This window comes from Lactuca serriola, chromosome 5, assembly GCF_051521515.1.
Source record: "Lactuca serriola cultivar US96UC23 chromosome 5, Lser_US96UC23_V15, whole genome shotgun sequence".
NCBI lineage: Eukaryota > Viridiplantae > Streptophyta > Magnoliopsida > Asterales > Asteraceae > Lactuca > Lactuca serriola.
In genome coordinates, this window is record NC_136412.1 from 359,201,477 (window position 1) to 359,214,179 (window position 12,703).

At 33.6% G+C, this 12,703-nt stretch overlaps 1 protein-coding gene across 3 annotated transcripts; it reads right to left on the bottom strand.

The window, feature by feature from the left end:
• Nucleotides 1–8,665: 8,665 nt before the first annotated feature.
• On the bottom strand, nt 8,666–12,445 carry LOC145055664 (Protein kinase family protein). 3 transcript variants are annotated; one of them, XM_079004043.1, is made up of 9 exons: nt 12,287–12,445; nt 11,824–11,913; nt 10,985–11,382; nt 10,280–10,531; nt 9,977–10,131; nt 9,719–9,798; nt 9,478–9,613; nt 9,220–9,369; nt 8,666–9,142 (listed from the first exon to the last, which is right to left on the bottom strand). In XM_079004043.1, the coding sequence occupies exons 3-9, from the start codon at nt 11,370–11,372 to the stop codon at nt 8,993–8,995; spliced, it is 1,311 nt and encodes a 436-aa protein (XP_078860169.1). In that variant the 5' UTR covers nt 11,373–11,382; nt 11,824–11,913; nt 12,287–12,445; the 3' UTR covers nt 8,666–8,992. The 3 variants fall into 3 exon arrangements, with proteins under 3 accessions (XP_078860169.1, XP_078860168.1, XP_078860170.1); XM_079004042.1 differs by lacking the exon at nt 11,824–11,913; XM_079004044.1 differs by lacking the exons at nt 11,824–11,913; nt 12,287–12,445 and adding an exon at nt 11,469–11,725.
• Nucleotides 12,446–12,703: the final 258 nt, after the last annotated feature.

A 12,703-nucleotide genomic window follows, 5' to 3' on the forward strand; every position in this document is an offset into this window, starting at 1 on the left:
GTTGATGTGTGATAAACAGATGAGAGGCCTCGATGTTGTTGTTGTTGATCTAGTTATTCAGCGGAGTATGGATAACAACCACAGACTCTTTCTAGACAGTCCTGTGGAACGCTAGCAAGCTCATAACCTGAAGGTTTTGTGAACGATGTGTTCACCGGTGTACTCTATCCCCGTCATGGTTGCCTTTAGGACATCTATTATTGAGGAAACCCCTTTGCAGTAATGTGCGTCCCGATGAAAATCCTAGATTAGGTCCCTTGAGATAGATGTTGTTTTAGGGACGTAAAGTGAGGATAACGGGAATGGGTAATCGGGTTATTGTTGGTTGGTAAAAGTACATATAATTATTTATTGCGGGTTGAAATCCCTATATGCTCACCAGGCTCCCAAGCCTGACCCACTCAGTTTATTTGTATTATAGGAAGTGGCGCGAGGGCATAAGATGGATGAACCATCAAGTTATTTTGTTTATTACTTATTAGACCAGTTGTTATATGTAATTGTTGTATGGTCTATCTTTTGTTGTTTATGCTTTTGTGTCTGTATCAGAACATAACATCCCGAGTTTTGATCATATAATGAAAATACATTTCTTTATGAAATGTTTTGGTAAATATTATTTTATCATACTTTGTTTTTGGGAACAAATTCCGCAACTCTTTTAAATCAAAAGGATTTACTCTGAAATTATTTTAAAAGCATAATTGAAACCGGTCTTTTCTGGCCGTGATTTTGGGGATGTCATAAAAACCGTGAATAATCACAGTACTTGTGATCCAAGCTTGCCAAAACCATGGCCTTTGTTCTCTGTTTTTGCAACCCAACATATAGATAAAACAAGGGAGAGAGGGAGAGCGTGATCGAGATAAAGAGAGAGAGAGAGAGAGAGAGAGAGAGAGAGAGAGAGAGTTAGGTTTTATGTGTGTCATTTGTTGCAAAAGTTTCACAAGCCCTCTATTTATACTTGAGGTATCCCTATCGCACTGATATGCTTATCAATGTAAGATTCCTCAAGACTTATCATTGAAACAAGTGCTTATACTTATCACTTATCAAGTTTGAATTGATTTATTTTTAAACCCTTTTAGTTTTTATTTAATTTACATAAAATGAAAAATTAACAAACTAATCCATTTAATCCCACCCTTGACAATTTGTGCTTAATCATACTCTATGTGTAACCTAAAAGGACCATACTATTTATAAAAAAGTTTCATAATTTTTGAGACACTATATATTTTTCTAACAATCTCTCACTTGAAAATGTCTCAACAACTATACTAACTCATTGTATAAACTAGTATGAGGTATTTCATCTAAGACTACTATTGTACCCATAACCAAAAGGTGTGAAACAGACCTTTACATAAGTAATTGAAATCCATTTGTTCTTTGATATCCATATGAGCGTGTGACATGGACCTTGTCAAACCCGAACGTAGAGATTGTGTTTCTCGAAAAATATTTGTAGTGATGTAACATACCAAAAATATGACCCGAAATTTTCATTTTTAAAGTTACTAAACCGATATCCCAAACATCATCAATTTCAAAAACAATGTGAACATACGATGATCATAGTATGTAATCAAAACAAAGCACAGAAAAATATTATCAAAGCATAAGTCCCAAAATCTCTACTGCAGAAATCATAGTGTGATGAGATGCGATCATCCGAGCTCTTCTATTTGAAAATTGAAGTACCTGAAACATAAACGGAAAACTGTAATAACAAAGCTTAGTGAGTTCCCCACCATACCACATACAAAACAAACATACTGCCAAACATATTCGGGTGTTGGCCTACCCCTTTTGTCTATTTCAACCGAATACTGTTGAGCAAATCTGGGTGCTCGACTGTCCTTTCAGTCTATTTCAACCGGATACTGCTGAACATATCTGGGTGCTCGACCTGCCCCTTCGGTCTATTTCAACCGGATACTAGGTTTATTTCATCCCTACCACAAGGGGTGAGCAAAAACCGCATCGCAACTAAAATTAACCGCGAAAACCGCAACCGATAAACCGATGGTGAGGTTTTCTGTTTTTCAAAAACCGTAAATTTGCGATGCGGTGTGGTTATTAGTTTTCAAAAACCGCAAAAAAATTGCACCACACCGCATATAATTTATACAATTTTTTTATTAATTATTAATATATTAAATATTAAAAATAAAACAACTTTCATGGATGAAAGATGAATAAAATACTAGAAGACAAACGTGTTGGTTTTTTGTTATGTTAAACTTTGAAAAATGGTGAAATTAGACAATTTTAAGATATTTATTGTTAAATACTATTGGTTTGACGTTTTTAAGATATTAGTCATTTGTGATTTAAGTTAATTGTCTTATACCTTATGGTTTTTTTTATTATTACAAGTAACATATTTGAAATCTTAAAACTATTTGAGCTCTAAATTGTGGTTAAAAACCACACAAAATAACCGCACCAAATCAATGCGGTTAATAACCGCAACACAAAAAAAACAAAACCGCACCGCAAAAATAACCGTCTAACCGCACCGCAAAAATAACCCGCACCAAACGGTTTTGAAAATTGATTAACCGCATTTGCGGTTAGTGGTGAGGTTTTAGCTAATAACCGCACCGAACCGCACCGCGCTCACCCCTACCTACCACTACCACATAATATCATACATAATTCACAGAATCATCAAACAATACATGCACAACCGATAATTGTCACAAAGACAATCATCATGCTATATCATAACTAGTGAGTCGATCTTGGTGCCTTCGACCCACGAATTCTACGAAGGGAGGCTCACCTCGTACTGCAGAATCCCGCGGATAAATCTCTGGCTGCTGGCTGACCAATCCCCGAACTAACAATATGAAACAGCACCCAATCAATATTTGGACCCCAAACTGTACCTATAAATCCATTACTAGGGTAAATGACCAATTTACACCTTACATAGTTTGGACCAAGACTTAGGCCCAAACCCAATAGTCCAAAAGGGCTAAACACCCAAAAGCTACCCAAGGCCCAATCAATGGTCCAATTTTCCTAATTGGGCCCAACCCATTGTAGACCTTCCCAAAATAATCATCAGTCCAAAACCTGATGGCCCAACAGGGCACACGACATCTAAGCCCAAAAAAAACAACCCAACCCAACTGAAGTCCATACCAAAAGAGTCTAATTCCAAAAAGCCCAATACCCATCTGATCAGACGTACGCATGACGTACATGGATTGTACGCATGATATACGTCGCCGGTCCAAAAATGAACATCATAGCCGGAACGCACCACGTTCCCCAATGGTACGCACGACGTTCCCGACGGCCATCCAAAAGTCATTCCAATGACCTAATCCTTTAAGCCAAACGTCCAAAACCTCAGAATAGCTAAATATAAGTGACTTGATCCATAAAGTCGAAGGCTTTAAGCCTTTTCATGGCTTAATGAAGTCCAACACCAAAGATGAACTCCAAAGGTCAAAATCATCCCAAAATGTCTTAAAAACTTCTTAATACCTTAAGACCTCCGTCCAAAGTTCCAGATCTGATTCAAAGGGACTTCTTAAGTCATAAAGTTTTTGACTTTATGACTTAGCATGAATCAATGGGACCCAAATCAAAACCCTAAGTCCTAAATTTCACCAAAATACTATCAAATCATGCATGGAAGGTTTATACTCATCAAGATCCAAACTTTATGACTCCACAACCATACAAGGACCAAATATGAAGCTCAAAGGTTCTGGAGTAAATTCTACTCACAAGAACCACCTCAAAGGGACCAAAACCATAACAAAATACCACTTAGCTAGATCTACATGAAAGAGTTGTCAAGGTTGAGACTTTATACCTCCTGAAGATAGATCTAGGTGCACAAGGCCTAGATCGAAAAGCTCTAAATCAAAAAATGATTCTTCAAGAAGTTCCTTCTTCCTCCTCAGGCACCAAAAACACCCAAAATCAAAATAAAGCTCAATAAATACTCAAATGGAGGCTAGGTTTTCGTTCTTAGGGTTAGAGAGGATGGAGGTCGAAGGAAATGAGGGTTGGAGGTGAGTTAAGGTCTTTAAATAGGGTCCAAGACCCTAAATTAGGGTCTTCATCTGATCTACGAACGCCCAACGTTCCCCAAAAGTGTCCGCGTCCATTTCGCCCATGAACCCCCCACGTTCCCTCCTGGTACGCGCCGCATACCCGATTTGGTCCAAAATCCTTCTAACTTCAAATGATCATAACTTTCGCATCCCTTATCCGTTTTTGACGTTCTTTATATCCACTGAAAGGTAACGAAAAGCCCTACACTCCTATCAACTTAGTTTTTCCTGAAAACCAATCGAACTCAAATCCAAAATTCATAAAAGCCCCAAACCAATGCCTTTACTGATACTCTTGGACTCTAAAACACAAATCGAATACTCATATCATCCAAATTACATCATCCACCTCCAAATGAGCCCAAGCCTCAACTCTTCAAGGGTTATAAGTCTGCTAATACCAACTCCTTGATCACCACCCCGCAATGAAAAACGATTCGAAATATGGCGTTACAAATAATTACAACATTATGCACGATTGATTCACTATTAATTCAGTCTGAGCGCAATTATGCATTTTATGTCGGCACCAAATTATCGAGGGCTCACGGATATTCACTACAAATAAAATGTCACTGAAACTAAAATTTGCCATTAAATGTCCATTTGACAATCAGTGACACAAAAAAAAAAGTGTCACTAAAATCTGTTGTGGCACTTTTTGGTTGTCAGCAGCTTTTTGGGTTTTAATGACACTTTTTCGTTATATCTTTACAATTTTTTTTTATTTGAATGAAAATTTTATGTTATTATATACTTGCCAATATGAAATTTATTTTCCTATTTTTAGCGGAACGTGTTTTTTACTACAAAAAAATATAATAAAAAATTAGGTCGGATTTTTTTTAATTTAAATGGAATGTAAAATAATAAAAAGGAGACTAAGATTATAAATTGAAAAAACAATATTATTATTTAAATTAATTATTTAACTTGTGCAAAAATAATATTCTTAATATTTAAAATACAAACGTATTATAAAAATTAATAAATCTAAACATTGTCTAGTTAGTAACACTCAAAACACACTAGCTTATGTGATTCATTAAAATCACAATCATTCAATTTTTTCAATGAGAAATATCTCCTATAATTAATGCATTTCAAATTTAATTATGATAATATTTCCTATAATTAATGTGTCTTATTTGTGCCCTTAGGCACATGTTATAATCTTATATATTACAACGTCACGATTTATGTCTAGTAACGGATTATTGATGATATTAGGACTTACTAAGTTTGTGAAAATCGTTCGGAGGTAGCTCGACAGTGGACTGGTGATAAGTGATTAATCGGACTCGGTGAGGATTAATGGATGATTAATTGGAGACCCTAAGTTATTAATAAAATTATTTGAAAAATTAATGTATCCTAAAAAAATAAGTACTTGACATTTAAAAATTTGAAATTTTAAAAATTTTAGTATACTATTTTAAATTTTGAAAACTTAAAGTTTTGAAAATTTAAAATTTTGGTGTAATATTTGAAATTTAAAAAATTTGAATTTTTTAAATATTTTCTGCCTATGACCACCGAGGACCGTCAAACCTGAGTTTGACCGATTTTGACCAATTTCCACCAAGCACCTTAATCGTAATTCGTTCAAGGCTGCCAAACGATAAGGATGAAATTTAGAACCGGAAAACCGGACCAGAACCAGAATCGGACTGGAACCGGAACCACTTTTAAGACCGGAACCGATTTTTGTGAAATATTTAAAAGATGCATATCTCATTCGTTTCAACTCCGATTGACATGCGGTCTTTTCAATCGTATAGTTTAGAATTTGTACATGATTTTAGAGTATAAATTTGTCATTTTTAGTTTTATATTCATTGACTTACAGTCCCCCAAAGTCGAGATATCAAAGCTGAAAGTTTTTAGTTTTTCAGTTTTTTTTGTATTTTATGAAAGTTGTAAAACATACATATCTAATTCGTTTGAAGTTAGATTGACATGCGGTTTTTTCCAACTTGTAGTTTACAGTTTGTACATGAGTTTAAAATATAATTTTGTCATTTTTGGTTTAATATTCAATGATTTACAGTCCCCCGAAGTCGGGATATCAAATCTGAAAATTTTCAACTTTTCAGCTATTTGTTTTTGTACTTTGTATTATATGAAAATGTTAATACATGCATATCTCATTTGTTTAAAGTCGGATTGACATGCGGTTTTTTCAAAAGTGTAGTTTAGAGTTTGTACATGATTTTAGACTATAATTTTGTTAATTTTGGTTTCATATTCAATGCGTTACAGTCCCCCAAAGTCGAGATATCAATATGAAAATTTTCAAAGTTCAACCCACTAAATAGTAAGTAATTACCAAAAAAAATCTGGTTTTTTCAGGTTTTCCGGTTCTAAACCCACTTTATCCGGTTCCAACCTACCTATTTTGATGTTTCCAGGTTTTCCGGTTCTAGACCAACTTTACCCGGAACCGTACCCAGAACCGGGTCCTATATACTGGTCCGGTTTCCAGTTCTACAAAATCCCGTTAACTGGTTCCGGTCCGGGTTTGGACCAACTTTCATCCCTACCAAGGGATTAATCAGTCGTTAAGGCTGATTTCTGCAACACTAGGACTTACTTTCATATATTTGGCTAGAGCTAACAATGAGTCGATCTAGGTTAGTTTCGTGTTCAACCTATTTATTAATTGGGTAAATATTTCAACCCAACCCAACCTATTTAATTAAAAATGTTGAAATTTCTAACCCAACCCAACCCATTGGGTTGAAGGGTTGCCTAACTATGGCAGTGGCTAACATCTCATAGAAGGTGCTAGGATTAAACTTAGGGACCTGCTAGTTATCGAATCGCCATTTCCACTAATATCCAAAACCATTTCTCCAGTATCTTTAAAACGACTTAGTTTACAACTTTAAATATGACGTTTTAAATTTCCAATACCAATTATGGTTTCAGCATTATAAACTTGACCATATTTTTTACATTTACAATGTAATTCACCGTTTTCATCGATATCAAGAAATTCAAATTCGTTGCAAACCTTTGATGTAAGTTTTCTGTGGCGTTTGACATCCACACCATCTTTGGCTTTAGTTGTTTGATTGACTTTGGATTCTTTTCGTTGTTCCCTGTTAGAGGTGTAAGAGATTGCAGGACATGGACTTCTTCTTCCGATATTTCAACGATGTTCATCACACAAAAAAAAGTGTCAATCTAACACGGTAACAAAAACAACTTAACTTGGAAACATCCTAATGTAAGAACTTGAATAAAAACATCTTACTTTTTTTCGTTCTTGGATGTCAATTTCTCCATGGAATCGAAGGTAAGCTGCACCAGAGAGAATTAGAGAAGTAATATGATGTGAATTTTGAACTTGGCTTCTTGCTTCTTACGTATAATCAAGTCGTGCATATTACTAATGGTCGTATAGATTCCCGGTGAAGAGAATATTGAGGAGCAGTGAAAACCCAAACGTCAAAAACATGAAGTAAATAAAAGATATTAAATAATCTAATGCATAATGTTTTACTTAATGCGTAATGTTTTATAAAAATGTAACATGACCTTTAGAGCATTAGGTATGTGTCTAATGCTGCTACAACCCAGATTACATGCCAACACAACAATAATTAGAAGTGGGGGTAGTGCATATATGTTATAACATGTTGAGAGAGAGAGAGAGAGAGAGAGAGAGAGAGATTTGATTAGTTGATAAAGGTGTTGCATTGTGTCGTTACAACGAGAAGCGCCATAACATGCCCATACGGCATGCATAGGACCAAAGTTCAATTACTCATTTAGCCGACACTAATTTTAGGTTTGCATTTGTGTATATTGTGTGAAACGGCTGCATAGAACCAAAGCCCAATATAATTATTTAGTAGCATTATACTTATACTATTTTGAAAGGAAATATATTTATACTTCAAGCATAATCTTTTATACAAATATAAATATCAAGTAATCAAATAACATACATATAATAAATTATATTATTAAAATAAAATAAAATATGTATTAAACTTAGACGGGTTGACAGTTAAAAAGATAATTTTTACTTAAGGGGTGTTTGACTTATCTTTTGAGAGGCCAAAATGACTTTTAGAAAAAAATAGAATGAAAAAGATATTTGGTAAAAATATTTTAAAAGCTATTTTTTGGATTTTGATATAAGGAAAATTGACTTTTTGGAAAAGTCAGGATTTCCTGACTTTTTATAGATTTCCTGACTTTTTGTAACTTTTGAATAAAGTCATTTTGGCCTTTCAAATGATAAGCCAAACACCCTCTAATCCAACTTATTTAAATAAATGAGTTAGACTGATTGACCAATTTAACTTAAAGGATTGAAAATCTTAACCCAACCGACTAATTTTGGGTTGTTTTGACAGATTAGATCGCTTTTTACTGACCTTAAATTTTGCCTAATTTTGCTTTGTACGGAAGTAAAGACAATTAATTAGTAACACACCGGGAATTGTTCACATATTTTTGGAATATATTGGTTGTGATTTTAACATTCAGCGAATTGTCCTCACTTTTCTAAGTGTGCTGCAGTTGCACCATGTTACGAGTCCAAGCTTTTAATTGCCAAACCAACTATCTTTCAACTTCAAAACCGATAGAATTTCATTTATTTTCCTACATATATAAAAGGTTACATTACAATACAACAAACATAGCTACAATACAAAGTTCCACCACCATATAACTATATACGCATCCAACAATCTTTTCTTCCATTCCATTCTTGAAACAAAAATAGCCAACAAATGTTCTAAAGAACCTTGATGGCAACTGGCAAGATCACAATTAATACTATACGATATAATTTTACAAAAGTAAAAATGTAATCCGTATATGTATGTACATATATATAGAAGAAGATTTCTACTTCAAAATTTCACCCATATCGTATCATATCCATGTTGTCAAAGCCTGATTAACCCATTTGATTCGATCATACCATACTTAACCGAACTAAAAAGATCTTCATAACGTTTTTTCAATGATGACCCTCTTCTACAGTTTTTCATTGCAAACTCCCATCCACCTTGTTCCCCTTTTAGCAGCTGTAAAACCTGTGCATGCATATACACCATTGTATTGTATTGCTCAAATGGTTAGAGAGATTCTTGAATGAGCAAAAAAAAAATACCTGATTCATATCAGGCCTTCGAATGGATGATTGTTGTATACATAAAGATGCAGCCAACACCATTCGATGCAATTCTTGTTTATTGCAATCCTCAGCAATTGCAGGATCAACTAGCTCTCTCACATTGTTCTTCCTCAGCAATGGTTTTGCCTGTTTAAGGAAATCAAACAGCTTTCCTTATTAAGAAATTCTATGTTAAAAAATCTATCATATTATTATGTCAATTTTTCAATGTTGCTATTTCTGAAGCATACGTACCCATAAAACAAGACTCTGTTGAGAATAATCAAGAGCTCTACGACCACTAATAAGCTCCAATAAAAGTACACCAAATGCGAAAACATCAATCTTTTCATCGACTATCCCGTGCATTAAATACTCTGGAGCTAAATATCTACAAAAAAAAATTATAAAATTTAAGCCATTTATGATTATGAATAAGAACACTAGTATTATATATTATTAAGTATTGGGGCTTTAATAATAAAAGCATACAAACCCGAATGTTCCTTCGAATCTTGAAACTGTATGGTGAGTCCAATGCTCAGGAAGCCATTTCGCAAGCCCAAAATCACAAATCTGAGTTGAAAATGGTTTACCTTAAAAAGTTGCATATTTTTCTACTTTAGACTTATATTTTGTGATTTTCTTCCAACAAATCCATACCGATTATACAAATATGATTATTTTGATCTTATATGATCCATTAAAGTCATATAATCATTCAAAACTAATGATTAATTTCAAAAGGGCTTACTTGAGGTTCAAAGTCTTGTGTAAGCAAGATATTTGCAGCCTTGATGTCTCTATGAATGATTCTCCTTTGACATCCTTCATGAAGGTAAAGCAAACCTTCAGCTGTCCCTAAAGCAACCTTGTACCTAATACCCCAATCTAATTTCTCCTTCAAAGCTGTAACAAAAAAATGTAAAAATCCAAACTTTTTAACCCTTTCAATTCAAGAATTAACAACCTACTTTCAATTATTTGTGCCTTATATTATAAAGAAAATGAAAGTAGAATACAATAACAAACAAATCAATGAAAGTACATTGCTAACCATGAAGCCATGAAGCTAAGCTGCCATTAGGAGACAAGTCAAGAACAAGGTGTAATCCTCCTTCAACACCATAACCAATCAATTTGGCTGTATTTGGATGATTAACATGAGCCATAACTCCAAGTTCTGATAAAAAGCTTGATGTTCTTTCATCAATAGGGCCTCTTGTGAGTTGTTTAACAGCAACAAGCTGCCCATTTTTTAAAACCCCTTTGTACACCTCAGCATATCCTCCCTTCCCAATCATATTTTCTGGAGAAAAAAAAAAAAAAAATCCTAACTAAGTATTATACGATTCTCAGATAATCAGTTATAATAAAAGCGTTTGTGCTTTTGTTGCTTAAAGTTATGATAATCACTTTTGAAGTTAATTTTACATGTCTAAATGATTATTGCTACTTGAAATATCACATTTATATAATCACCTATACTGTCAGGGGCAGTTAGGTAATTTTACATTTGTCTTGACAATCAGTTTTCTTAAAGATGAAAACTTTAAAAAGTAAATAATCAAATAATCATATAATTATAATCTTCAATTTACCAAACACTCACAAAAAAAAAAGATTCTTACAGCAACTCCTTACCTAATTATAAAAAAAGATGAAAACTTTAGTTCTGAATAATCAAATAATCATAGTAAATTTACCTAAATACTAAACCCGTTTATGAATCTTGAAGATTAAGATGAATCAAGAAGCGTACCTTTTGAGAAGTTGTTGGTGGCAGATTGCAACTGTGAGAAGGTGAAATTCTTCCAATGAGGCTTGAAATAATTCATATCTGCCATTGGAGATGGTGGAATCATGGCCACGTGTTCTCTGAAACTGCTACTTAATTTTCTTGATAATTGCAAGCCACTACTGATTGGATGAAATGTGGGCAAACATTTCTTTGATTTGCTTTTCACAAGATGAACAAAATCAATCCATTTTGAGGTTGTTGTTGTTGCTGTTGAGGATTTTAAATCTTTTTGATGATCTTCACTTCCTGATGTGCTTTCTTTTGAAGAAACTGTGTCTGATTCCAAACTTCTTAAATAATCCTCAAGAACACAAGTGGGTGAATAGCTGTTTACCTTCACCTTCTGCATATCTACTAATCTGCAAAATTAATCTTTTTGTATGAAAATACATGAAAACTCACAAGCCCATATTAAAAATTGCAAAAAAGACGAATTTTTTTATACATCAAAAAGGAGAGCTGATAGTTTGTTGGATCAAGAAGACATGACAAGACAACCCAGGAACCTTAAACATAACTTTTTTACAAAAATAATGACTAATGAGAATGCTCTTATCTGTATGTCCTTTTAAACCATAACTTTAAGTCATAGTATTTCGCTAAAACTTATTATATTGTCGGGTTGTTTGGGATAGAAAATACGCAAAATGTACAAGAAAATAATTAAAGAAAGGGAAGTTTGGATTTGCTTTTAAATAGATTGTGATTTTAAAATTATTTGGACTTTAAATAATCAGATATCAAGATGCACACGAACACTTGTAAAATAACTAATTAATTAAATTGATACAATTGCCTACCTTCTTAGACTTAAAAGTTAGGCAGATGATTATTTTGAAATTTTGATTCTTCAAATGCAATAACCAATTTCCTCAGCACCCTACCACCCTCTAAAATATCAACAAAAAGAAAATAAGATTGTGTATCAAATGGAAAAGCAAAAGGGGGTTTATAAATTTCGAAAAAAGGTAAGTGAATTCAACACAGGAATCGAGGGAAACCCATTGAAATGAAAACAGAAAACCCCATAACATACGAAAAAGAAAACAGGGAGGAGACAAGCGAACACATGCACATGCTGGTAACTTGTTTTCATGGGAATCTGTAGTACTTACTCATGAGTCATGATGCATATACATACATAAATGAATATGTACGTACATATACATATAGATTTATATACATCAGCATCAAGGCTCGAATAGTTGAATTGGGGCAAAAAGAAACAGCAATAGGCAGAGGTAGAGGGTTTGACCGACATACCATAAAAGCAAAAGCTGAAGATTCGTTTACGGATGCTTTGATACTGTCAAGATGTCCGAAAACAGAGGAGGGGTGAAACCCCAGAAACTGATGTCAGAGAGAGAGAGAGAGAGAGAGAGAGAGAGAGAGAGAAAGAAAGAATGAATGGTGGAAATGGAGTATTGTAGAAGAACACTGATGGTTGCTGGTATGTGAAGTTTTTTTTTTTTTTTTTTTTTTTGGTACGTTTCATTACATTTACAAAAAATTACTTTGAACACAAATTTCATAAATGTTTTTTCCATTCTTGAGAGACGATTAGTTTTTATTTTTTTTAACAGTTATAATGATTTTATAGGAAAAACCTTAAAATAATTTTTTTTTATATTAAAAAGAAATGGAAGTTATTGCTATTATAATAATAATAATAATAATAAT

What these genes read in the sequence shown, in the direction of transcription:
- LOC145055664 (XM_079004042.1), bottom strand. Translation starts at nt 11,372, where the DNA reads ATGCAGAAGGTGAAGGTAAACAGCTATTCACCCACTTGTGTTCTTGAG. An exon ending in CTTAGCTTCATGGCTTCATG is followed by an intron (nt 10,132 to 10,279) that starts GTTAGCAATGTA and finishes TTTTTGTTACAG; the next exon opens with CTTTGAAGGAGAAATTAGAT. An exon ending in CACAAGACTTTGAACCTCAA is followed by an intron (nt 9,799 to 9,976) that starts GTAAGCCCTTTT and finishes TTTTCAACTCAG; the next exon opens with ATTTGTGATTTTGGGCTTGC.